The 26,117-nt window shown below is 34.3% G+C and overlaps 1 protein-coding gene across 3 annotated transcripts in view; it reads left to right on the forward strand.

Moving 5' to 3' along the window:
- Positions 1-26,117, forward strand: part of LOC125675780 (uncharacterized) — a 113,941-nt gene that overhangs the window by 65,963 nt on the left and 21,861 nt on the right. For all 3 annotated transcript variants that reach the window (XM_056159303.1, XM_056159302.1, XM_056159304.1), the window contains exon 4: positions 23,218-23,634. In XM_056159303.1, coding sequence (XP_056015278.1) covers positions 23,218-23,634 — 417 coding nt within the window. The remainder of the gene's footprint in view (positions 1-23,217; positions 23,635-26,117) is intronic.

The raw sequence follows: 26,117 nt of genomic DNA on the forward strand, positions 1-26,117 counted from the left end.
TACTTCCCGTTCTCTCTATAATGTCTGCTTCCCTTCTTCACTATAAGCCTTTTGATTTTACCAAATGCAGACCTCCTCCTAACATTATTGCATACAATAGTTTCCGTCTTCCGTTCCGTTTTCCGTTGCGCGTTTTATGGACACCCTCGGATTTTGCTGTCTCGTCCGAAGGACTGTTCCCATCAATTTAGTCGTCTCGTATGACAAGCAAAGGGTACTGGTGACCTAATATAACCCGGATCCCCAAGGAAGTTTCGTTTTCCTTTTACTCAAAGTTTTCGTCAATGCCAGAAATAAAGCACCATTTTATCAAAGTATGTACAAATTCCTGAGTGTAAATTCTCTCTCTCTCTCTCTCTCTCTCTCTCTCTCTCTCTCTCTCTTATATGTTTTTCACTTTCTTTCTCTCTCTCCCTATCTTTCATTTGAAAACAAAAACGCTTGAATTTGATTTTTAAGGCAAGAAATGCTGTGCAAAAGTTTCCACAACATCCGATTGGACATCAGCCATACCAATACCAATGTCACCATAGTGGTGAATAATTTCAGTAAGTCTGACCATACGAAGACAAACCTGAGAACTGATTAGGTTAAAAGATGTCAAGTTGATTTTTTTTTCAAATAGCCCACTCTCTGGATTTGTTATATATATTGGTTGTATGAAATAGGTGTACTTTTTTTAATTATAGTGACCGTGAATCGCACAGTAAATCTATTTAACCTTTTACTCTTCACTCGTACATTTGTGAAAGACACCGGAGACGGAAATACTGAGGGACTGGGGTTTACTTTTTTGTACGTTCTTTGGTTGCCTGGACATTTAGAGAGGGGGTGAAATGATTTATTTATCAGAAAACAGTACTATTTCCGGGTTCATAATGCGGGTTCGGAAAAACGATATGAACTCGTTGTACATATTAATAATTATGCAAATTATGTAGGTAAGTCACATGGATTCATGCGCCAAATAAACAAAACGTAATCTTTTTTAAGTTGACGACTCTTAAAATTGACGGAAAAGGGCATGTGATTGTAACCAAAGTTATTTCAAAAGAAGTTTTTGTGCTTATGAAGTGAAAATAAGCGACATTGACTTTGAAACAAAAGAATCAGGCTAAGTTTACTTCCCCACACCGTGACGGATCAGATGTCGTCAAACAAACAAACAATAACAACGCAAAAACCTCAAAATTGCGTCTGCTGACATAGATATAAAATTGTCAAAGGACCAGAGCCACAAACCCCATATTATGGCCCTTAAAATATATAAAAATGAAAGTAAGTGTTGAATAGGAGTATTGGTGTTATAAATATGTATCAGAATCCGGGGCTTAAAAAAACATGTTAGATTTTAAAAATAGGAGCACAACTAAAGCTGTATACATACTAGAACCGGATATGGTACCGTATTTCTGTCATTTTCCACCAAAAACTGGTTATTTTGTAAAGGTTTTGTCATACTGGTTTCATCTCGCCCAAAATATTTAAAGTATTTTTATAATATACACCTTTTCAATTGACCATAAATGCAAAAATATTTTAGGGCGAGCTATGAGCACTATTTTTATTTTAAAAAAAACGATATTCCGGATTGCTGAAAAATATTACGGTTATAATGCGCTAGTGGTGGTAAACTTGAATTTTACAGAAAATATGGCTAGTTTAAGTATCTTATGGAGAAGGAAACTACGTTTTTTATTTCGTGTCATGTATATGTACATAGGTCATTTTAGTTCGGTGTTTATTTTTAAAGCAAGGGAAATTCCCTCACCTAATAATAGTTTTCGGTTGCTAGTCTAGTCAATCTAGCAAATCACCTCAAATTAATTGCAACAGAAACAAACTCGATGGAATTTAATAAACAAAAGCGTGATTAACAACATACAAAAAATCGGACAAAATCGGACAATGGGAAATATTTCAAATTTAGACTTAAATATTTTAGTAAACCATCGATATGTTGTGGTGTTTACGGCACGCCGTACACGTAAAGGGGAGTAACTTAACTGTGACAGTCATCGGAATCAAGTTATACACGACGATCTAAAGTGCATGTAATAAAAAACGCGATTAAACAGCTTAACAGTTGTATTAAAAAAGTGATTTTAAGACCTTCTATATACATACAATATTGCTCTGCATCTCATATTCTTTGCCGACTTCCATTCCCGGGGAACTTTCGCGAATAAAGCTTCAAAATATTTTGTTTGACCCTCTACTGAATTCATTTTAATTATAAAACACAATATTTACTTTAAAAGTTATGAATAATCAATTATAAATGAAATCTTAAAGAATTAGTGTCAATTTACAAGAGGGAATTACGGTTGTTAAGAAAGAAAGTATGGAAAGCCATTCGGGTTAAAAGTTTCAGTTATTTTGTATCTTCATCATTTGAGCAAGCGTTTTGTATTAAAAACTTTTATCAAACTAAGTAAGTAAAGTATTTTTGCTTTTCTTTTTCAAATTCAGGTTTGGGGAGTCATTCATGGGTAATAATAATGATAATAAAACATTGATAATATAAATAATAAAAATCAATGTAAGTAAACACTTGCGCATAGTATCATGATGTGATGTAAAATCTAGTAGTTACTCTTTCTAATAAGTCTTGGGCTCACGACCTGCGGAACCACATCTCCTAGCAGCATGCGAACAGCGCGCTAGACCGCCCGGCCATCTATTCAAGACAAAACTTGTTTTCGATGACGATGGAATTCTCGCCACGCTGGCACACGATCATTGAGAATGGAAATGGGATACAGTTATTGATCGTAAATTTTAGAGGATCATACAAAATGCACATTGTGTTTTAAATGTCTATATATAAAGCACAGAAATAGCAACGAACTCTGAAATAAACATAACTGCCCTAAGGGATGAAATCAATGTCGGATGAAAATTTAAATTCAATTAGTTAGGGGGAGGGGAATAAAAACTCCCGTAAGTTTCTGTCATCCGACATCGATTACACTTTAGTGGAAAAGGGAAAAAGACAAGCGACTGTTGAATACCACATAATATTTAAAACATATTAATGAACATTTAATAGATTTAATGTATACTTTCATTTGTGAATAAACAGTAGAAAAGGTATACAGAGTGTTATTTATAATCGTACGTTTCTTTTCTTGTTATTCGATTAGTTTCAACATTTGTCATATTAACTGTGAACTTAGTTTTTTGTGAGACATTGAATTTTTGATCTTGCCCCTAAGTGAAGAATATCGTTAAAACCAGACGTCTTTTTAGGAAACGAAGTTTGTCAATCCTTGCCCTTTCTACATGCATTCACAGGATGCGACACAACGTCAAGAATGTTCGGCATCGGAACGGGTCCTGTATAGTCAAAATGTAGACAAATCGCGAAAAAATTATGTGTATGATTAGTTTTTAAATGGAGGCAAGCTACTGACAAACAAGTTGATGGTGAAGGGGTTTCAACTGTTTCATTTAAAGTCAGCATTTCGCGAATTATATGGTCGTTATAACAATCTACTTTGCCAATACAACCTATCATTGGATCAAATCTGTCTGACTTGTTTCATATAGATTGTTAGGCCGTTTTTGGCACAATGATATTAAAAAGGGTAACTCCGTTTGCCTTATTAAGATATAGAGCTCACGGCGGGTGTAACCGGTCAACAGGGGGTGCTTACTCCTTATAGCCCATAGGCACCTGATCCCACTTCTGGTATATCCAGGGGTCCGTGTGTTTGCCCACCTCTCTATTTTGTATTGCTTATAGGAGTTACGAGATGGATCACTGTTCGTTATCTTCACCTTCCTATATGAGGATTTCATAGAGAAAAAGATATCTTCTGGTGTCGATGTCATATCGACTATGTACGATGGAATACCATAGACACTTATAGGAGATTTGCTTTGTGAAGTATTGTCTAACACAATATCATTTTTATAAGTTCAGTCATTGCCACTAACTACTAACTACAGCTGCAGAAAAGGAGCACTGCAAGAATTCTTTAAGTCATAGAGTGGATTTGGATCCTTCGAATTGGGGCTTATCACTGCTTTCAGCAATTCTTGTATCCGTTAAAACTAAATTACAAGTCGCGCCAGATAAACTTTTGAACGTTTTTCGCTGTAAATGCAAGGGAAATTGTGACACTAGCCGTTGTATTTGTAAAAACATGGACTGAACTGTACTGCAATTACTCAAATGATCACTTATATAATTATCAGGCACGTAGCAATAATGGCTCTACGCCTTTTATCATTACATGTAAAGTTGATAAATTTTTACGTACAGTGGTCGATTTTTTAGACAGATTGGTTGCCCTCCCTCCTCTTTTTTTAAAAAAAATAACATTGTCTTGAACTGTACACAGTGAAAGTGTAAAATTGAACTGAGAGAACAACCTTAGCCCCCCCCCCCCCCTCCACCACCACCACCACCACACACACCATCACGGATTTTTATAACTTTGGATTAAAATTTACTTGTCAATTTTCAGGCAATATTGTGAAATTGTCCCCCCCCCTTTTTTTTACGATGCTGCGTGCCTGATTCATTTTGCTTTTAGTTCTATGTGTCCATTGTTTTTAAAACAGATTACTTCTGAAATTCTCGGTATTAATTGCATAATAATTTGGATAGAACTAAACATCAAATACGGCTATACCCCCCCCCCCCCTCTTTCCCAAACTCTAGAACTTGACGAAGTGCACGTATTAAAGATTTCTTTATAAAATCGAAGAAACTGAACCTTGTTTCGTCATAGATGTAATTCAAACTGTTAAAACTCAGCTTAATAAAGAATTTGGTAAAGTAAGCTTTAATATACACTGTTTGTTTTAAAATACTACATGTATTTATGTGAAACATAGGACCGGAATGGTAAGCGCGCCTCCAACTTCCGATGTAAGGGGAGTAACTGCAAAAATGTAGGTAATCTTTTACAGACCATTTTTGAAGGGGCACTTGTTTTGTGTTAACAGTTTATTTTAATGTATACATCTTCATGTGGTAACTCATATATGCCTAATGGACAGGAAAAAGTATTTTCTTCCAAAATCCAGTTTTTAACGATTTTTGTTGGAAAATGAAGATTTCAGCCCAAAATTCGGCAAGGGAAAATAAATTTTGGTGCAGAAAAGTTTAGTTGTGCATTTGGACGTTTTATTCTTAAATTTATAAGATCAATATCATCTCTTCTATAAAACAGTCATTTCCTATCATTTCCAGTTTTTCACTATTTTTGTTTTAGAAAAAGGTAGGTTTTCCTACCTAAAATGGTATTTTTCATATATATTGCCAATAATCTATATATCTTACTTGTTGAGCAGTTTTTAAAATAAATCCTAACTTCAATTTTTTATTGGTAGACTCAAATGTATGACAAAATGTGGGTTTTCTTCTTAAAATTTCAATCTTTAACAATTATATTAAAAAAAACAAGATTTTACCCAAAAATTACAGTCAAGAAAAGAATATATTCTGCTGTAAAACAAAATTTATCGAACATTTCCAGGTTGAAATTTGAGATATGAAACTTATTTTTACTGTATGTTACATAAAATGGGCATTTTCTTCAATTTCCAGTTTTTAGCGATTATCATGAAAAAACACATCATTTTACCCCAAAATTCCAATTTTCCCATGGAAATACAAAAGCCGATTTTTAATATGTTGTTTGCATGTGTTTTCTTGCATGAATAATCAAAATTTCATTTCTGTTGCAATTAGTTTGAGGTTTTGCTCATTTTTGAGCTAGATTGACTAGACTATGCAGCTTGTTTTGCCCTTTTACTATAGATGTTCATTTTCAATACCTAGTTGTTTTCATCTTTTAAAGTCGTTCACAATACATCTTCATTGCATCGTTGCTTAAAAACGGTGTACAATTTTGGTAGTTTTACATTATTATCATAAACATTATCATTGAACGAAACGACAGTTACCGAAACTGTTAGGCCTAGTGACTGAAATGAACATGGCGCGGCGTCTTCTTTCACTTTGGGATATCGGAAAATATTCAGGCTTCACGCAAGTATTCTTGTATGGTACTGATATCATATTGAATAATTTTTGCTCTATTTATTTTACAAAAGTGTTACTACGCAGCTTTAGACTGTCAACATTCGAAATAACTGTTTTATTTAACCTAACTTTACGTACATTGGGAGCAAGTCCTTCTTTGATTTACAGTACATCCAAGTTTCGGGCTGAATATTAGCATGACCTGGTCAGGCAAAAAGGAATTCAAAATAACAGATTTAAACTACAACATGACTTACCATAGCATGCAGCATTGTCGCCAGTTAAATCCGACAGTAAATTATGTAAGCAATTCATAGATAGCGATCCACATGTTATCGATGAGACATGACGTCATCTGTTGTAAGATATTCATGACGCATTTTATGCTTCGATAGGCGGATCAAGTAACCCCCATATGAAAATACTCGATATACTGGTTTTGTTTTGTTTTGATTTCACATATGATATCGTTGTACATGTCATGAGTTTTTTATTTTCTATTTTTATGTAACTTTACTTGTAAACAAAGACTGTGCGTTTTGTTTTTTGTTGGGGGGGGGGGGGTAAGACAGTACAGTATTTATAAATTGTGCATGTTTGATTCCGTTGATTTTCAATTTCATGGCCTAGTTCGAAGGCCTATCAACGTATCAGTGTTCCATTGTCCAATGTCAAATTAGGAAAGTAAAAATGGTGTCGCCTTGGTTGTCAAGGAGGTGTGTCCCAATGCCAAGTTACATTTAAACAATATAAACAAATATTTTTTTCAGCGTGCTCAACAAATCAAATCGTGTGATACAAGTAAAATTAAATTATGACAGACGGACTGAATGCTATATTATATATGTTTTGCCAATTAATAAATTGGACATGTGTTGTGCCAATAAATATATCTTAATTTAATAATCCAGCCTACAATAGCAACAGGAAATTGTGCTTAAATTGTCCAATCTTCAAAACCTTAAATTGTGTACATGTGTGTGGTGGCGGTGGTGGTTTTCACCCACTCAAACTGTCCCAATCCCCCTCCCAAATTCAATTTCTTTAAGTGTGCAGTGGATAGATCGTCACATGGACCCATCCAAGTCTACTGTAAGGATGTTTTAAAATATCGGTGTCAAATGCAATTAGTTCACACACAAATATATATAGACAACATTATTTAACGATTTGCATTTTAGTTGCTTCAATTCATACACGCTATACAACAGTACTGAATCTATAACTGAGAGAGAGAGAGAGAGAGATAGAGAGAGAGAGAGAGAGAGCACCAGTAATTGTATACAGGCACGGGAAGTTTAATCAAATCTTAAATGTATAATATTATTCTTATTAATTAACCATTCCACTTCATTCTGATATATTTAATTTCTCTTTTTTCCATGTTAAATTATTCGGCTAGCGCGAGTTAGGACTGCCCCCCCCCCCTTCCCTTTTTTAAACCGATGTTACGTGACTAGCTATCTAACGCCCTCTCAGTCAAAAATGAAATAAATATAAAATCTATATTTCTACAACTTCATTGGATTTACTAGACTTTTTTTTTTACCACCGTAATACATGTTTATGCAAGCGGACAATGTAGGCATTTTAAAGAAAATTTCCATCTTCGATAGCAAAATGTGTTCAGCCCACGAAGAGCAGAATCGACCCAAAACCCATGGCAAGCGAAGATGATTTTTGTCCCCGTTTTCGGGTGTTATAACTGATATAAAAAAAATAGTATGTTCTATAACTTTCATTCAGAAGACGGGTGAGTTCGTGAGTCACTGAATAAACAAAAACTTGTCTGCATTCTTATTTCAATCGCGTTGTCAACTGTACACTTTTTGATATTTCTACACTACCTGTAAACATGTAGACAGCGGATCTAAATCATCTAATATTCTTAATTACAATGAAAATTATACATTAAAACACATGTGGTGCACTAATATAAATGTCAATCTTTTAAAATAATCGCACAAATAAACCAATGCTTTTACTTGTCATTTTATGGTCCACATTTCTTTGAGCTGATATAATTCATGCTATTTAACAAATTGAAATCAATGACAATTTATACCATGTGATATTCGTTTGTTCATTTTCAAAGTCAAATGATCCTTCTCTTGGTGAACTCGTGCTGCTCGTGCTGTGAAACAATGTGTGACTAACACATACAGGTGTTTGTGTACGGGATGTCGAGAATTTGGGCGTTTCATAAAGGTGTGAACGTCTGCGGGGAAGTCTGCATACGGATATATATCAATATCTTGATATATCTATATACAAGAAATAATCCCGATTTACAAACATGTTGAGGTTTCTACTTACAAATAATTAAAATCCATTTAGTGACACTGTCCACTCTATATCTGCTTCAAACATATAAACGTGGAAAGTTAATACAGAACGGACGTCATAAGTTAAGGGTAATTAAGATGAATTGTTTCGAATAGCAAACTCCAACATGTAAACAATTTAAGTAAGTTATCAAATCAGTATGGTAATTCTTTAAAGATAGACAGTGAAGGTACATTTTTAAAAATTAAATTACTATTTTAAATTTACAATAATATATATCATTAAATGATATGAATATATACAAGTCGCCGTTTTATACGTTTTAATTTTCACCCACTAATATTTCGCTTATTATTTTTTTTTATCACACGAAGGTGCACGGTGGCACAAAGGAGGCACAGATGTCAGATCTCCGTGGACTTAAATGTCTACCTCGCTCAGAAAATTAAGACTTCAGAGGTGCCGACAATTTTCAAGGTCCACCGTGTTTTATTTTAAAAAAAAAATAGTTTTAAAACTCCATTTTTGTAATTAGTTACTATACTAACTCAAGTTTAATCAAAATTATACAGTTCTCTCTCTTTTTTTTTATCCTCAATTATATCAATTTTAATGAAAGTTGATGCAAATAGATATATGCAACTTGAAAATATAAACTCGTCTTTGAGATAGACGGTAAAACAATACTGTTTGCTGTGGTCCTTTCACTGCAAGGAATTTTAATTTTTGATCACGATTTTTCAATTATGTCCAATACAGCGGGGAAAAAATTGTAGTGTTATGTAGTGGGAAAGGGGGGGGGGATATATCACAAATTTAAACATCGTGATAGAAAATATACAAGTTCCTAGTATTTTAACAATTGTGATTTACAATCAGAATAAGCCCAAAAAATATATATTAACCTATGTGTCCATTATTTGTGTATTACACTGTGATTCTCATAACGTCAACATCATGACGTTATATAGTTTTTCTGTTGAAAAACAACACAAAGTTTAAACGACTGTAAAACGAAAACTAGAAAAGATATTGTTATAAAATAAATTGTTCTATGACCTATAAATCCTAGAGCATCAACTGTGAAAGTCTCATTTATTTTGGTGAAAGGGTCAATTTTAGTACTTTGTGGTTCTGGTCCTTTCTGGTTTTACTACATGCATTATTCAAGTCTATCAAAATTATTCCTGTTTCATTTGTTGTGGTAATATAACGACATTACCTAATAATAAGATTTTAGGATTAAAATTTCATGTAGCTATCACGTTGACGTGTTTATCGTTAGATCTTATTTCTTGCGCTCAAGGACATTTTTCAGCCGATGTATCGAGGCTAGGCTGACCTCGAAATGAAAACAGTCACACAGAATGAAAAGAACTAAAATATGTGTTTATTGATAGTTGTGTGATAAATAGAATCTTACACGCGTGCTATGAAATTCGTTCGCTAAGGCTCGGGAATATGAAAAACCAGCAACTTATTTCAGAAGTCCTATATGTCACAGACACTCGGTCAAGACCCTCTAATTATTGTACATAGGCCAAAAGAATAAGAGAGATAGAGAGAGAGAGAGAGAGAGAGAGAGAGAGAGAGAGAGAGAGAGAGTATGTCTGCAATAGTGCAGTATATCTGTCTCTTTTAATCTATCTCCCATTTTCAATTCTTAACGCGGGGAAGTCCATCACCCCTTTTTAAAATAAAAATGCAGTCGGTATACCTTACCTCCCTTACTACATATTGCCCCCACGCACGAATTAAAAAATCACTTTCATAAGTAATGTGAACAAGTCAGTTGAGTCTTTCGATATGAGGATGGGAGGGAAAAAAGAACGGAAAAGAAGAGAGAGAGAGAGAGAGAGAGAGAGAGAGAGAGAGAGAGAGAGAGAGATTTGACAGACATTGTTTCCATTAACCAGGTAATATAGATGAAAAGAACAAAGAAAGAGAGATAAAGGGATAGAGAGAAGATTCATTAGATTTGTACAATAAGAGATATGCCTTTAGTACCGTACTTTAGTGGTTTGTAAGCATAAACCTTACAACCTTTGCATCCAAGAGGTGTCTAAGAGTTCTTTTGCCTTTAGTATCATCCAGAACATGTGGAGTGTGAAAACTGAGGTTAATGAACAGTGATCAAAGACTTTGGCTTTTCCCGGAATCACCTAAAAATTGCACTACCTACACGTTATGTAACAGTTGTTACATACCCTTGCCATCCGCAGCACGATACGTAAGAATTTGTTACAAAGCGTAGCACGAATGACAACGCTATGTAACACAAACAAAATGTTGTTATATAGTGTAGCAAATTGTTGCATACCGTCTTCTTTGTACATACAGTGCCATATTACCCAACCCCTTCGACCTTAGGGACGGGGCGGAAAAAATTACCAATATGTCAAAAATTGTATTTTCACAACTGTACATGTGTAAGAAAAACTAAATGCATAGTGATGAAGATAAGAAAGGCCTCTACCAAAATTGAATAGCATTTTCAAAAAATATCAAATATTTTTCAATGTACTTGTGTATACATTTTATAGTATATCTCTATAATCTGAAATATAATTATATAAGTGTTTAGTTATTTCAGAGAGATACACACACACACACACACACACACACAGAGAGAGAGAGAGAGAGAGAGAGAGAGAGAGAGAGAGAGAGAGAGAGAGAGAGAGAGAGAGAGTATGTCTGCAATAGTGCAGTATATCTGTCTCTTTTAATCTATCTCCCATTTTCAATTCTTAACGCGGGGAAGTCCATCCCCCCTTTAAAAAAAAAAATGCAGTCGGTATACCTTACCTCCCTTACTACATATTGCCCCCACGCACGAATTAAAAAATCACTTTCATAAGTAATGTGAACAAGTCAGTTGAGTCTTTCGATATGAGGATGGGAGGGAAAAAAGAACGGAAAAGAAGAGAGAGAGAGAGAGAGAGAGAGAGAGAGAGAGAGAGAGAGAGAGAGAGAGAGAGAGAGAGAAAAGAGAGAGGCATGAAAAAAATGTTTTCATCTTTTCCAAAGGGCATCAAATTCAATATCACAATTTTTGTAAGAAATATTTTTTCGTGTTTCATTCACGAACTTTGAAAATGATATTGCAAAACGCACACTCATTTTCTCTGTATACCTTGCTGTATAAATATAATATTTTAGCCAAAGGATGAGAATATTTTGTATTCCCTTTTTTCTGAAGGATGCCTATTTTAAAGGTGTTTCTTTGTTGTTGTAAAAACTAGTCGACAGTATATTCTCTGTTCTAATTAAATTTCAAAATAATCTAGAAATGATTGAAAATAATTTCATTCCCATAGTATACGTTATATTGTTTCTTCCTGATAGCGACATCTATATTTTTGAGTTCACTTTTTTGATTTTAAATAAAAATGAATTTCTTGAAAAAAAATAAGTATTCTATAGTGGAATCATTGAAGTTTACTATTTGCTGTTAATATGAGAGATGTTTTATAGATTATTTTCCACTCAGTATTATCTATTTCTAAGAGCTAACACCATCTTGTTTTTCTTGTTATCACAGAGGAATTTTTGTTTACTTACTTACTTAATCCTCTTCGTGCATGTCTGCACATAAGGCTGAAATCAGCTCCCACCACACTTGTCTGCCCCTTGCCTTCTGTTCTGCTTCTTTCCAGGTTAGTCCCATCTCTTTCAACTCTCCATCTATCCTTGTTCGCCAGGTTTCTTTTGGTCTTCCCCTCTTTCTTTTCCCTTCAGGAGTCCATCTGAGAGCGACATTTGCTGGGCATACTTTGTTCATTCTCATGGCGTGCCGTAGCCACCTCCATCTGCGTTGTTTAATTTCTAATTGGATGCTCTTTTGAGATGTTTTACTCCATAGGTCTTTATCAGAGATCTTTTTCGGATAATAGATTTTGCAGATTATCCTAAAGGAGGTGTTATGGAAGGATGACAGCTTCTTAAGGTCGCTCTGAACAAGTTTCCAGCACTCTGCTCCATAAAGTAATATGGACTTGACATTACTGCTATAAATCTTTACTTTAGTTTTAAGGAAACTTTTCCTGATTTCCACAAAGGTCTTAACTGACAAAAAGCTGATCTTGCCTTGATAATTCTCGATGTTATGTCTTTTGATGTTCCATTGTCCTTACTTATGATGACACCTAAGTATGTGAAGTTGTCTATTTCTTCGATGTCATGATCATGGATTCTTATGGGTGCATTACAGGTATTATTTATCGCCAATACCTTTGTCTTCTTTGCATTTATGTCCAAACCAATAAACTGTGCAGTTGTTTCTAGTCGTGTTGTCTTTCTTTGCATTTGTTGTTTGTTGCTTGAGATGAGACAGACATCATCGGCAAAATCAAGGTCTTCAAGAAATAATTCCATTGTCCATCTTATTCCAGTATTTTCATTTCCGAGGGTAGATCTCATGCACCAATCTATAGCCGTGATAAAGAGAAGAGGATATATAAGACAGCCTTGCCTCACTCCAGTGTGTACATTAAACCAATCAGATTATTATCCTTTGCGGATAACACAGCATTCATAGTTGTTATAGAACACTTTGACAAGTGTTACTATTTTAAATGGTAGTCCATATACTGAAAGTATTTTCCACATGTAATGTCTATCAATGCTGTCAAATGCTTTTTTGAAATCTACGACATTAAAGATGATTTTGCTTTGCCATTCTAAACTTTATTCGATGATATTTCTGATTGTAAATATATGGTCAATACACCCTCCTGTTTCGTCTAAATCCTGCCTGTTCTTCCCTCAATTTCTTGTCGATTAAGTCATCTATTCTATTTAACAATATTCTAAGAAATACTTTACTTGGTATGGATAACAATGTTATACCTCTCCAATTGTCGCATAGTGATAGGTCTCCCTTTTTTGGACAGTTTTATGATGATGCCTTTTGTCCAGTCCTCCGGAATGTTTTCATTGTTCCAGATCTTATTGAACAGTTGGTGTAGAATAGTTGCTGTAATCTCTACATCCTCTTTAAATACGTCAGCATTCGATCACGTGACTATTGACCATGGTGGACGTGTTTTTCTAGTGAGGAAAATATTAGACCAATTTTGAGCGCAATAGCCACATAATACGGCCGAAAATTGGAAAATATCTATATAACACCTTATGACATTGTGTTCGGATCTCGCTGAGGCAAAATGTCAGTAATTATGGGTATATTGGGACATTGAAAGACTTTGGATTAGATTTGGAAAACATGGTACGTACTCGTGAGTATAAACCACGGTCGCAAACATCTAAAGAGACACAGAACACAGAGTCAACGACAGCGGATAAGCATGGTGGGTTTGGAGCTTTAAACCCGTACAACGTATCGCTCATGTCTAGCCCAGGGCAGTTAGGGGAACCCTACACAACTCTGGCCAGTCTGACGCAAGCTGTGGGATATATCAAGTCTGATTTATGGGAACAAGATGGACTAGATGACAAAATCCAGTGTATCGCCGATCAACAAGAACATACTACAACAGAGCTTGATTCCTTAAAAGCTGAAAATGCATCCTTACGCAAAGACGTTGAAATGTTAAAATCGGTGGTGATAAACTTAGACAGAAAAGTGGATCACCAGGAGAAAGAAATAACTGACCTCAAGGCCCGATCAATGAAAGACAACATACGTATCCATAATCTTCAAGAGGAAGAGGGAGAAACTTTGAGAACTAAAGTTCCTCGTCTGATTAAAGAACACCTGGGAGTTGACGGAATAGAATTTGTGAATATTCACAGAAACTCGGGTGACCGCAAGCCAGGTGGAAAGTCTCGTACAATCACGGGAGAGCTGGTGAGATTTGAGCAGAAAGATTACATCCTTATACAACAAAAAACAAAGAAAGAGGCATGGATAGAAATACATTTCTATATAACGCCGCAGGCTCCAGTTCAGATTAACGAAACCCGAAAGAAGCTGGTTGAACTAAACAATAAATACTGGAAGGAAAATGTTAAGACACGACTGATTGGAGATAAGCTCGTTTTTCCAAACGGAATTGTCTACAAAGACAAAGTAAGCACACCAACAGCTGAGGAAATTCTGCAACTTGACCAAAAAGAGAGAAAATTGAAGAAATGGAGTCTGAATGCTCTAATACACACACCGAGGGCGGAAACCAATTCAGCGCGGCTGCAGTTGAAGCAGGCAACTATGCTAATGTTAGGAACTTCTACAATAAGATTTCGATGGACCCAGTCTATGGGAAAGCCAACCACAACATCCTTATATACAAATTTAAGGAATTCTCCACGAAGGATATTGGGATGATGGATAATTCGGGGCCGGTAGGAAAATGCTAAAACTTTACAAGACCAAAATATACTGAATGTGTCTGTGGTAATTTCACGTATGATGGGAATATATCTTGGTCCGAAACGCTTCGAAATTATGGGGAAAGTGTTGTTTGGTGCACTAAATAAACTACCATAAACGCACACGCTCCACGTCTCCGAATCCCAGCTGAATGCATGTGACTGTGAAAATTTGACATTAAAAAAAAAAAGAACTTGGTATTATTTATATTTCTACTTGATTTGGATACTACGATCCTATAGAAAAGAATTTTGACTTATAACATGTGTATATATGAAAAAAAGGTTTTGTTTTTCATTGTTTGTTTCGTTACGACCGGAAACACTTTTTATTTAACGTCTCTTAATTTGCTACATGTCTTTATAGTTTTCAAAAATGAATTAACATATCATCATAGATATACAGACAATATATATCTGCCTTTTTCCCTCTTTGTTGCTTAGGCCTATTTCAGAATGCTTCTAAATGAATTCCGGAAAAAAAAAGAGCTGTTGTGATAAGTTTATTCCTTGAGCTTTTATCTATGGTATTGTGTTTCCGGTGCCGAATCGGCCAAAAAATAGAATAAGGTAAACAAATGAATAGCTCTTTTGTTAGTCTATTTGACTATATATCATTAGAAACGGTTTTATCATGTTTTTTGTATGTATTCTGTCTTTTTGCTCTCTTTCTTTTTTCTTCTATACCACTCATTGAAGCCACTATTTGAAGTGTGTTTATCTATTATGTTTAGGAAGGTTTTTACAAATACACGCACTTCACTCTTTACTAAAGATTGAATTACTTAGGGGTACTGGTCTGTCTCGGTCAATTCCCTACGACAATGGTTAATCAAACATATGCAAATTAATTCAAAATTCTCACAGTAAATTATCAAGGTCTAGGAGACGCGAACAAACGAAGATATGCTTTAAGATATTTTAAAAATAAAAACTACACTGTATATTTTATTAAAGACACACATTTTATTGACATAGATGAAAATATGATAAAGACACGATGGGGATATAAGGCCTTCTTTAGCTCATTTAGACCAAATTCAAGAGGAATTGTTATATTTTTTAATAATAACTGTAAGATAGAAATCCACAATCAATACAAAGAAGATAGTGGGAATTATATCATTTTGGATGCCACAGTAGAAGGTACAAAATTTACTAATACTTATTGCCAAGTATTACATATTTGCAAGTCGGTATACAATGGCTCCAAAACTAAATGTCTGTGCTGTCATAAACATATCATTGATAGATTTTATATAGAAAAATCGATGTTGCTAAAAAGCTGTAAATATACTGAATATGAGAACTATTGGCCGAATATATGTGATTTGCTTAAATTATGTACTGTTAACAGATAACAATTGCTTTATATGAAATGATTGAGACTGATCAGTAGACCAGGCAAAATTCTTCCCCTCACTCCCCTTATCTCTCTCTCTCTTTCTCCATCTCTCCTTCTCTTTCTCCATCTTTTCGAAATTAAATACCTGTCACATTATACATGTACATATGCACTCCTAAATATACACATATACGTTTGTACTTGCTTGAAATATGTATATACTATATTATCGTGTATTGTTAATATGTAAATGTTTATTTATTGTGAAAGCAAAAATGAATTACAAAAAAAAGTAAGTCAGCACAAATAGAATTTATTCCAGGGGACTTCCCGTTCTTTAATTTCTTAATGGCTCTTTTGATCTCATCTATGGAGATATCTGATAGGTCAATATTAAGAGACTCGCCAAAAGGTTGGATGTTCAATGCCTCACAGTTATTTACTTTATTCAATGTCTCCTTAAAGTGTTCTGCCCATCTTTCTAGTTGCTTTGCTTGAGATGTTATGACATTTCCTTCCTTGTCCTTGACTGGTTTATCTGTATTTTGATGTTTACCACACAACTTTCTATTTATTCTGTACAACATACTACGGTCGCCCCGAAGTGCAGCTGCCTCTCCCTCGTTACCTAAGTCATCTATATATTTCCTCTTATCAAGTTTAATCTTAGCTTTAACTTCTTTGTCTTTTGCCGAATAGTCATTTTGTATTTTTTTCTTGAATCTACTAGACTGTGTTTGCATCATCTTCATTTTTAGCTTTTTTCTCTCTTCGATTGTATTCCATGTATTGTCGCTAATCCAGTCTTTCCTTTTGGGCTCTGTTACACCTAACACTGACTCAGATGTTTTCTGATAAATGTCTTTTATGGCATTCCATTCATATTCTATGTTTTCAACTGTGTTGTTCTCAGTTCTGTCTATAAAATTTAATGCCTCAAATCTATTTCTTAGTTCTATTTTAATTTTCATTTGGATATCCTTTTCTTTCAGTCTTTGTATATTGAACGACTTTCTACTGCTTTAGTTTTTTTGCAGGCTTCTAGAGTTTTAATCTAACTTTAGTGACATCTAGGTGATGATCACATTTTTTGTTTAGAAGTTCATAAAAGCACTCGATTTTGTTTTGCATTGTAGTACATGATATCTGTTTGACATAATGAATTGATTTGCTGACTTTTTAAATTTAATGTTTTGGAAGACGTTTTATTCCAAGTCTTTATTGGCTGAATGATGCTTGCATATTCTAAAAAAAAATGATGTTCACATTCGGATAAGTATTACAAAAAAGTTTCATAACTAAAAAAAACTACTGTCTTCTTCAATAATATCATTTATGTGTCTGATGTTACTGTCAAAGAGTGGTTTATTAAACACAATCCCACTAATATGAATCATATGATTATAGAATAGAGGTTTATCTGCATTAGCATTTGATTCTGTACAAACATTATGTAGTTCAACTCAGGATTTGGATACATCTATCCATTGAAAAGTTATTTTTTAAGGATTTCAAGAGTAACTTGACATATTCAATCCCACAAGATATGGACCTATTTAGTTCAAAGACAGGTATTAGTTATTCAATTCCCAGTTTGTAGAAATAAGATGTCGAATCCAGAATAATTTCATTGATGCTATAAAAGATGCAAGATTAATCATCTTTAGGACTCCATCCTCATGTTTCTTTCAAAGGACATCGTTTTCCTTCTATGTCGGAGTTGAACCATTCTATACAAATGAAAAGAACAGGGTTTTTTGTTTTTTGTTTGTTTTTTTTATACATTTTTTACAATATAACGCAGACGGGTTGAGGATAGACGTAAACATATGATTCAACAAGGCCAGAACTAATGCTTTAATGACTGGAATTTTGCCAATGGGGTTTAAATGTCTTTCCCTAATTTATCTTAAATTGATTTGATCTTTACTAACTTTGGATCATAATTTAGCTTAAGGATTTTGTGCAATTCAACATCAAACATTATTTCTAACAGTGTGAATTTAGTAGTTCCCCAACTGAGATTACTGTTGGGTAATAAAACGTCTTTACTGTATTTTTAGAGCCATTCCATACGGTGTGAAATTTAGAATAATTCATACTTACATGTAATTAATAAACACATTAAGATGTCCTAAGGGTTTCCAGAAGATTTTGCTCACTTTCGTTGAGAATAATTGAGGTGTCGTCAGGAAGCTGATAATTCTTTTTTTTTCAATATTAACTATTGTGATGACTTTAATGTATCTTTTCTTATTTGTATTGCTAGAATCTCTGTACATACCAGAAAGATATACAATGTAAGGTAATATAATGTATCCTTGTCGGAACCCTCTCTGAATATCAAACACATCAGACAGATCTCCGCCTTGGTTAACTGTAGATGTTATATTTGTATAAAAGGACATCAATTCAAGAAATCCATTTTTTACATGAAATGTCACGATGAAGTATTAAAGGCTTTCCCAAAGTCAATAAGTAGCAAAAGGCTTGGGATATCATCTTCTTCAGTATAATGCATAATATCATATATTAACCCTGTGTTTTCTCCAATATATTGTAAATTTCATGATCGCTGGAGTAGAGTTTCTGACTCAAGGGAGGGGTCAGACTGGGTATAGCCAGTGTATATGTATAAGACATTTAGATAATACCTTTTCTAATGATTTTCACACTGTCAAAATTAAAACTAAATAGATATATAGAAGGAGTAGGCATTCCTTTTCCAAAAGTGTAAATTTCATGGTTCTAGGGTGTACGGTTTGGTTCCAGGGTGAGTCAAAATTATGGTAGTGATTATATTTATGCCCCACAAACGAAGTTAAAGGGTACACTGGAATAACCTTGTCCGTCTGTCTGTCCATCCGTTTGTCCGTAGACATCATTTTTCCAGAGGATATCCTTGATTTCATTTAAACGTTTTGTATATCTTATATTGTGCCCCTGCGTTTTCGATTGAAATATTTTAATCTTCCAGGCTATTTTGAAAAAAAAAACCCAATCAGCTTCGTGTATAGATTATGTATCAAATGAACTGATGTTCCATTCCATGAAATTATGGATATTTTCATATTACGGGTGTTTTAGTTTTAACTTCATTGACTTCGTTATTTTCTTTTAGATTGTGTAATGATATTTTCTTTCACAGAGACTACTGCATTAGTTTAAGAGAGGGTATAATGGAATCATTTGTCCATTTTCAGCCCATCTAAGCTGAAAACTCAAGTGAGTTTTTCTGATCTCCCATTGTCCGTCTGTCTGTCCGGCTGTTTGTAAAATTTTCATACTTTCGACCTTTTCTCAAGAACAACTAGATTGATTTCAACCAAACATGGAATAAATCATTCTTGGGTCAAAGGTACTAAAGTTGTTTCAAATGAAGGACCATGTCCACTTCAAAGAGGAGATCTTCACAAAGATACGAAATAGGGTGGGGTCATTTCAAATTTTTTTCAATAACAAGTGGGCCAGAAAAGCTGAAATTTACCTGAAAGCTTCTTGACATTGGAAATTTAAGTTTATCAAAATCATGACCCCCGGGGTAGGGTGAGGCCACAATTGGAGATCTTTTTTTTTTACATGCGAATATATAGGCATAATCTTTAAAAGTCTTTTCAAGAAACATTGGGCCGGAGAAATTTACATTTACATAAAAGATTCGTGACATGCTGTAGTTTCAAGGTTGTTCACATCACGGCCCTGCAGGTAGGGTTGGGTCACAAGCGGGGATCAAAGTTTTACACACAAATATATCGGGGAAATATTTACAAAACTTTTTTCTCAAGAACCACTGGACCAGAAAAAGTTTACATTTACATGAAAGCAAATTCAAGTTTGTAAAAATCATGGTCCCCGGGGATAGGTTGAAGCCACAATAGAGATCAAAGTTTTACATGCGAATATGTAGGGAATATCTTTAAATATGGTCAACGGTGACTCAGTTGAGTGATGTGGCCCTTGCATATTAGATGCTTTTTGTTTTCAATTTTTTGTGGTGGTTTTGTTCTTGATCATAATTTTTCTAAATTATATCGGTAACTTTTACCAGAAAAATAGGTCTCGACGGGACTTGATTTCACAAATCAATCAAAATGGATGTCGGGGTATTTTACTACAATGTTGGTGAGGGTGACACATGCGCATCAAATTACATATTTTCCATTGTGTAAATGTATCAAGTTCGGAAATCAGATTAAATTTAGGACAAATAAATATTGAAAAGTAAGATATAATGCTTTTTATTGACTGTCCGAAATATCACACCCGTCCGAAGTATGAACACTCTCCCCCAATTTATGAAAATTATTATGATCAAAGGCATTAATAGGTGCCTTGTCTGTAAATGCAATGTTTTGGATACGGTAGAGAAACGAAAAAAAATCAAACACTATTAAACATTATATAACGAACAGACCAACCTTAATTGTTGATATTGAATATAATATTTTTAAAGATCATTTCCTCTTTATCATCATGTAAACTCTCATCATAAATTATAACCCCATCCTGCCCCAGGGGGCCATGGTTTGAACAAATTTGGACTGGACTATCTGTTGATGCCAGTATATTGATATAGATAATAATGGCACTGTTGCACTGGAGGATAAAGATATCTAAGATTGTCCCTTTATGTTCCAAAAAATACTGTTCCACCGTTGTTGCTCCCATCTTATCCCGATGGGGCTTTGGTTTGAGCGAACTTAACTTAAATCTGCATGCACTACTTGAAGAGCTGACATATTCATATGATTAATCCTGGCCTTTTTGGGGAGATTTTTAGGGATTTGTCTTAAATATCCCCGGCTTCTAACTTTGATCTCATATTGTGGTCCTATCCTCAACCAGGAGACCATGAATTGATTATTTTCGAATACTTACTCATCAAGGAAGGGGTTCAGATCAGTTAATTTTTTTTTTTGGGGGGGGGGGGTCAGGGAATGCCTCAGTCACACCGGACGATTAGAATGCGGCAACAACCTATAAAGTATATACGGTCTTTTTTCTGGGAGCTCTATAGGACAGAATGTATGAGCAGGCGGCCATTGCCTTTGTCAAGTTCCTGATTCCTGAATGTGTGGTTTAGGTGACAGGGCAGTGTTTTACTGCCCATGCAATGAAAAGTGTTTCTGCATTTTCCCGCATTTCGTGACTCCCCAAACCAACAAACCATTGAGAATATATTACATGAAATTATAGAGATATTTCTTGGTTTGTTTGTTTGTTTGTTTTTTGTTTGTTTGGATGGATATGTATTAGTTATAAAGTGAGGAATTCTACCGAATCTGTGAAACCCATGGCTTATACGTTTGGAGATCTGATGCCAAAGTGGTAGTTTAGTACTTGTGCAGACACATTTTGTCATTTCATTGAATATATTTTCTTCCGTCTTGATTATAAAATTAGATTCTTCATGATATTATAATACCCATGGCTCATTGATCAGGGTTTGGCACTAGTGTCAGGATAACCAATTCTTAAAGGTTTTGGAAACTCAAGTCTAAGGTCCAAACTTAATAATTAAGAAACAGTTGAAGTCAATATATAGCACGTAAGTTGGTTATAACCATACAATGGGTTGCGATTCTTCACTATGGTATTTTCTTCAATATCTAGGTCACTATTTTGTAATTGAAAAAAAAAATACTGGAAAAATGATCATTTTTTGTTAGAAAATTATAAACCAATTACGAACTCAAAGTTTGAAAGATGAAATGATCAGTTTTCGTCCAAATGCAACAATTTCAATATACGAGTACATGCAGTGTTTGTTGGTGATACTCAGGTGACTATTCAGACCCATGGTGTGCTGTATTATATGCTATTAGGTTATTATAATGAGCAATTCTGTCAGACATCATGATGACAAACCACATAATGGTAGACGTCATAATGGTCAACCACATAATTATGACAAACCATATACATATTAAACCACATCATATAAATACGAAATCACTATATAATAACAAAGCAACAGCATATAACAGAACCACGGTACATAATTAAAAATCTACACCATAACATATTAGAACTGCATATGATAATAGATTAACAGTATATAATATCAGAAATGTTTATAATAATAGATGAACAATATATAATATCAGAACTGCTTGTAATAATAGAATAACAGCATGTACTATCAAAAGTGTTTATACTCAAACATTAACAGCATACAATATCAGAACTGCTTATAATCATACACAAACAGCATACAATATCAGAACTGCTTATAAGCATACATCAATAACATACAATATCAGAACTACTTACAATCATACATTAACAGCATACAATATCAGAATTGTTTATAATATTAGGTTAACAGCATATATCAGAACTGTTTATGATAATATATTAACAGTATATACTATCACAACTCTTTATAATAATAGATTAACGGTATATGATATTAGAACTGCTTATAATAATAGATTAACAACGTATAATATCAGAACTCTTTATAATGATAGATCAACAGCATATAATATCAGAACTGCTTATAATGATAGATCAACAGCATATAATATCAGAACTGCTTATAATCATAGACCAACAGCATATAATATCAGAACTGCTTATTATCATATATTAACGGTATGTAATATTAGAACTGCTTAAAATAATAGATTAACAACATATAATATCAGAAACGCTTTCAATAATAAATTAACAGCATATTATATCAGATTTGCATGCAATAATATACCCATACCATGTAATTAAATGTCAACACCATATAATAAGAGAATCACAGCATATAATTGAACATTAACAGCATATAATTTCAAAATCACAGCATATATATAATTAATCTACAGCATATAATTATAAAACCACAGCACATAATCATGAAACCAAATCATATAACTATAAAACCACGTTATATACATGTAATTATAAAACCACAGCATATAATTATGACAACACATCTTATAATTAGACAACTTAACATAAGACAGCTACGGCGGTCCATACTTCTCACTGTAGTATTTCACAAAAAACATTGCTAGAGTTTGTAATTGTTATATTTTAATAACAAGCAATTGCTAAGCCAGTGGGGAGATCATTAGGTTTGATTATGAGTCACATTTTTGTTAAACACGATATTAAAGAAGCTCATGGAATTTCTGAGATGGACCACAGCTCGTTATCTTCACCTTTTCAAAGTTAGGTTTAGATCCATTAAATTCCTTTTATAAGAATAACGAGAGTGTTTTATATTTTGTCAAATTATCTTACATTTGTTTTTCAGATGAGTTACCTACTTCTAACAGAGACTCTGAGGATCTATTCGTTGTTCTGCTATCGGATAGATTCAGCGTTTCCTTTGATAATCGGTACATTTTTAACGGTATAACTGAGAAATCGGAAGATGTAGTTCACTTCGTCTCCGATAAGATTAGACATCGAGTCATGCAGTCCTATGTAGTGAAGAAACTGCTGACTGATGATGACATGAAGAACTTTATCAGAAAGGCTTCAGTAGATTGTCTGATGGAGTACGGACGTCCTTGGTGTTACAGGAGGAAGAAAAAAGAGCCATGTTTGTTCATCCCTGCGGACATGGAAGAACTCTACTTCGAGAAACTTGGATGTGATGTAATAAAGTATGTGTTGCTTGATGATGAACGTCTGAAGTCGACAGTATGGGAGGATATTTCAAAGAGGCGTATGTATCAATCAATTCTATATTAAATGAAGAGACGATTTTTTTTAATTTATAAAAATAATCATATTGAATAAAGGCAGGTAAACTATCATGACCATATACTAATATCTGATAAGTATATGCAGGATATTGTTTTTAACTCCCCAGTCACGATTAGCTAAACAGAGTGTATGCATTCAATGTTGATTGATTTTATATTTTGATTAACGCCCCACTCGAGAATTTTTCACTTATATGGAGATGTCACCATTACTGGTGAAGGGCTGCAAAATTTAGGTCTATGAAATGTGAAGATAACACACAGTGATCAATCTCATAACTCCTATAAGCAATACAAATATATAGTTGGCCAAACACGGACTCCTGGACCACCAAAGGTGGGATCAGGTGCCTAAGAGGAGTAAGCATCCCCTGTCGACCGGTCAAACCCGCCATGAGTCCTACATCCTGATCAGGTATGCTAGGTGAATACGGCCTTTAAGAAGGTAGGGATCCTTATTTTGCCACACCTATTGTGACACGGGACCTCGGTTTCTGCTGTCTCATCCGAAGGACCGTCCCAATTAGTCATCTCTTGCGACAACAAAGGCTACTAAGGACCTATTTTAACCCGGATGCCAACAGACGTATGTTCAATACATTGACTTTGGTATGTTTGTATATGTGTATAGCCGAGGTTAACTTTTCACAGTATATTTACTTAAGATTTGCTTTCTCATTTTAGAACAAAACTTGTGATAGCGTTTTCTTTGGCAAAGGGGTATGCGCATTAGTATCTCAAATATCATTCCGAGAAAGCACAATGCCAGTTTCCAAGGCAATTGATTGAAAACTACTATACATGCAATCTCTGAAACGTTCTAATTCATTTTCTCGTTCGCTCACCGTTCGTTCAGAGTGCAATCAGCGTGAGTTCTCCATGCGCTCTCTGTTCACCGTTTTGTAATCACCATACACTCGCGTTTGTTATTCACAATGTCCCTCGCTCGCTCACCATGCGTCCATCGTAAGCACTGATCGTTCAGTGTTCAGTCGTTCTTCTCTGCGTAATTATTTGAAACTCCAAACTGAAAGGATCAACATTTCTAATGAGTACGTAATGAACGCAGATGGAAGAAATATTTCTTATTACGTTAGAATATTCATAAATCCTGAATAATTTTAGACCTTAAATGCGTAAATAAATTCATATTTATATCTAATAAATTACAACTTTCATAAAATAATTCTAAAACAAAAGCAAAGAATTATTTTTGTTTTGTAATCCGAAATACATGTAAAGTTGTTTATATTCAAATCGCTATACCGAATCAAATATTCGTACGATTTCCTAAAAAAATCTTTTAACAAAGAAGAAATAAGCCCAGGTTTTTACCTATCAACTAAGTTTACATTTGTATCAACTTACATTGTAAATAATTCTTGATCCAATCATAATTAGGAGTATATATTTCTTCAGTGTCTTGGGGAAAAAACTAGTCGATTAAAACTTAATTTTAACTCTCAAATATTATTATCGGCAAAGTGAGAACAGATCCAACTTACCGAGTGTCATCTTTGCTAGCCAAGGGTTTACGATCCGCTCCGCTGCTTTACAACCCTTGGCTGCGTTAGCATGGTTTTCGTGACAGCATTATCCTGCATATGGTTGGATGCAGGCCAAGTCCCCTGCATCTAATCAAAGAGCGTATCACGTTACACAGCGTGCAAGACGAAGGAATGTGTAAACAATTAGTCATTGTCTTCAAAACGCTTCCATTTAATAAGATTTTCACAGTCTCCATGCGACATGGTGGTGTGTAGACTGTGCAATGAGGCTTTGCCTACGAAAAACAGTTCATTTATTTTAAACGATTTACATATAATATAGTGTAACTCACTGGTTGCAGCCATTTTTATTTTAACGATACAGAGAGTGTAGTTGAAAAATGTATCTTCGTTGGTTGAACATGATATAATCCAAACAGAGTTTTTTTTCAATCCGCTAGAAGACATCACTCAAAGCTACGAAAATCGTGCTGACTTAGCCAAGTGCTGTAGAGAAGCGGAACGATAGTAAACTCTTGGCTAGCGAAGATGACCAATTAAAGAAACGGGTCTTTATTTATGTTATCAGTGTGGAATTTTAAAAGAATAGTACAGGACAGTTGATATTGTTGCATAATGTAAAACTTATACGGTACCAATTTTGATGCACCAGATGCGCATTTCGACAAATAATGTCTCTTCGGTGATGTTCAACCGAAATATTTGAAATCTAATGAAATAATATTACTTTTTGTTTGATAAAAATGTGCTGGTAATGTCAAGGTAATTTGATAAGTATTCCTAATTCCTAACATAAGAATATTTGTCTATTTAGAAAAATGTTGTGAATAGCATTGATCAGTTTCGCCGAATTTGACACTTGTGTAGCCTTTGCCTGAAATAAAATGCAATAGTTTTTCCTTTACGTTTTTCTTATATTGGCCTCGCAATTAATA

The sequence above is a fragment of the Ostrea edulis genome, chromosome 3 (assembly GCF_947568905.1).
Source record: "Ostrea edulis chromosome 3, xbOstEdul1.1, whole genome shotgun sequence".
NCBI lineage: Eukaryota > Metazoa > Mollusca > Bivalvia > Ostreida > Ostreidae > Ostrea > Ostrea edulis.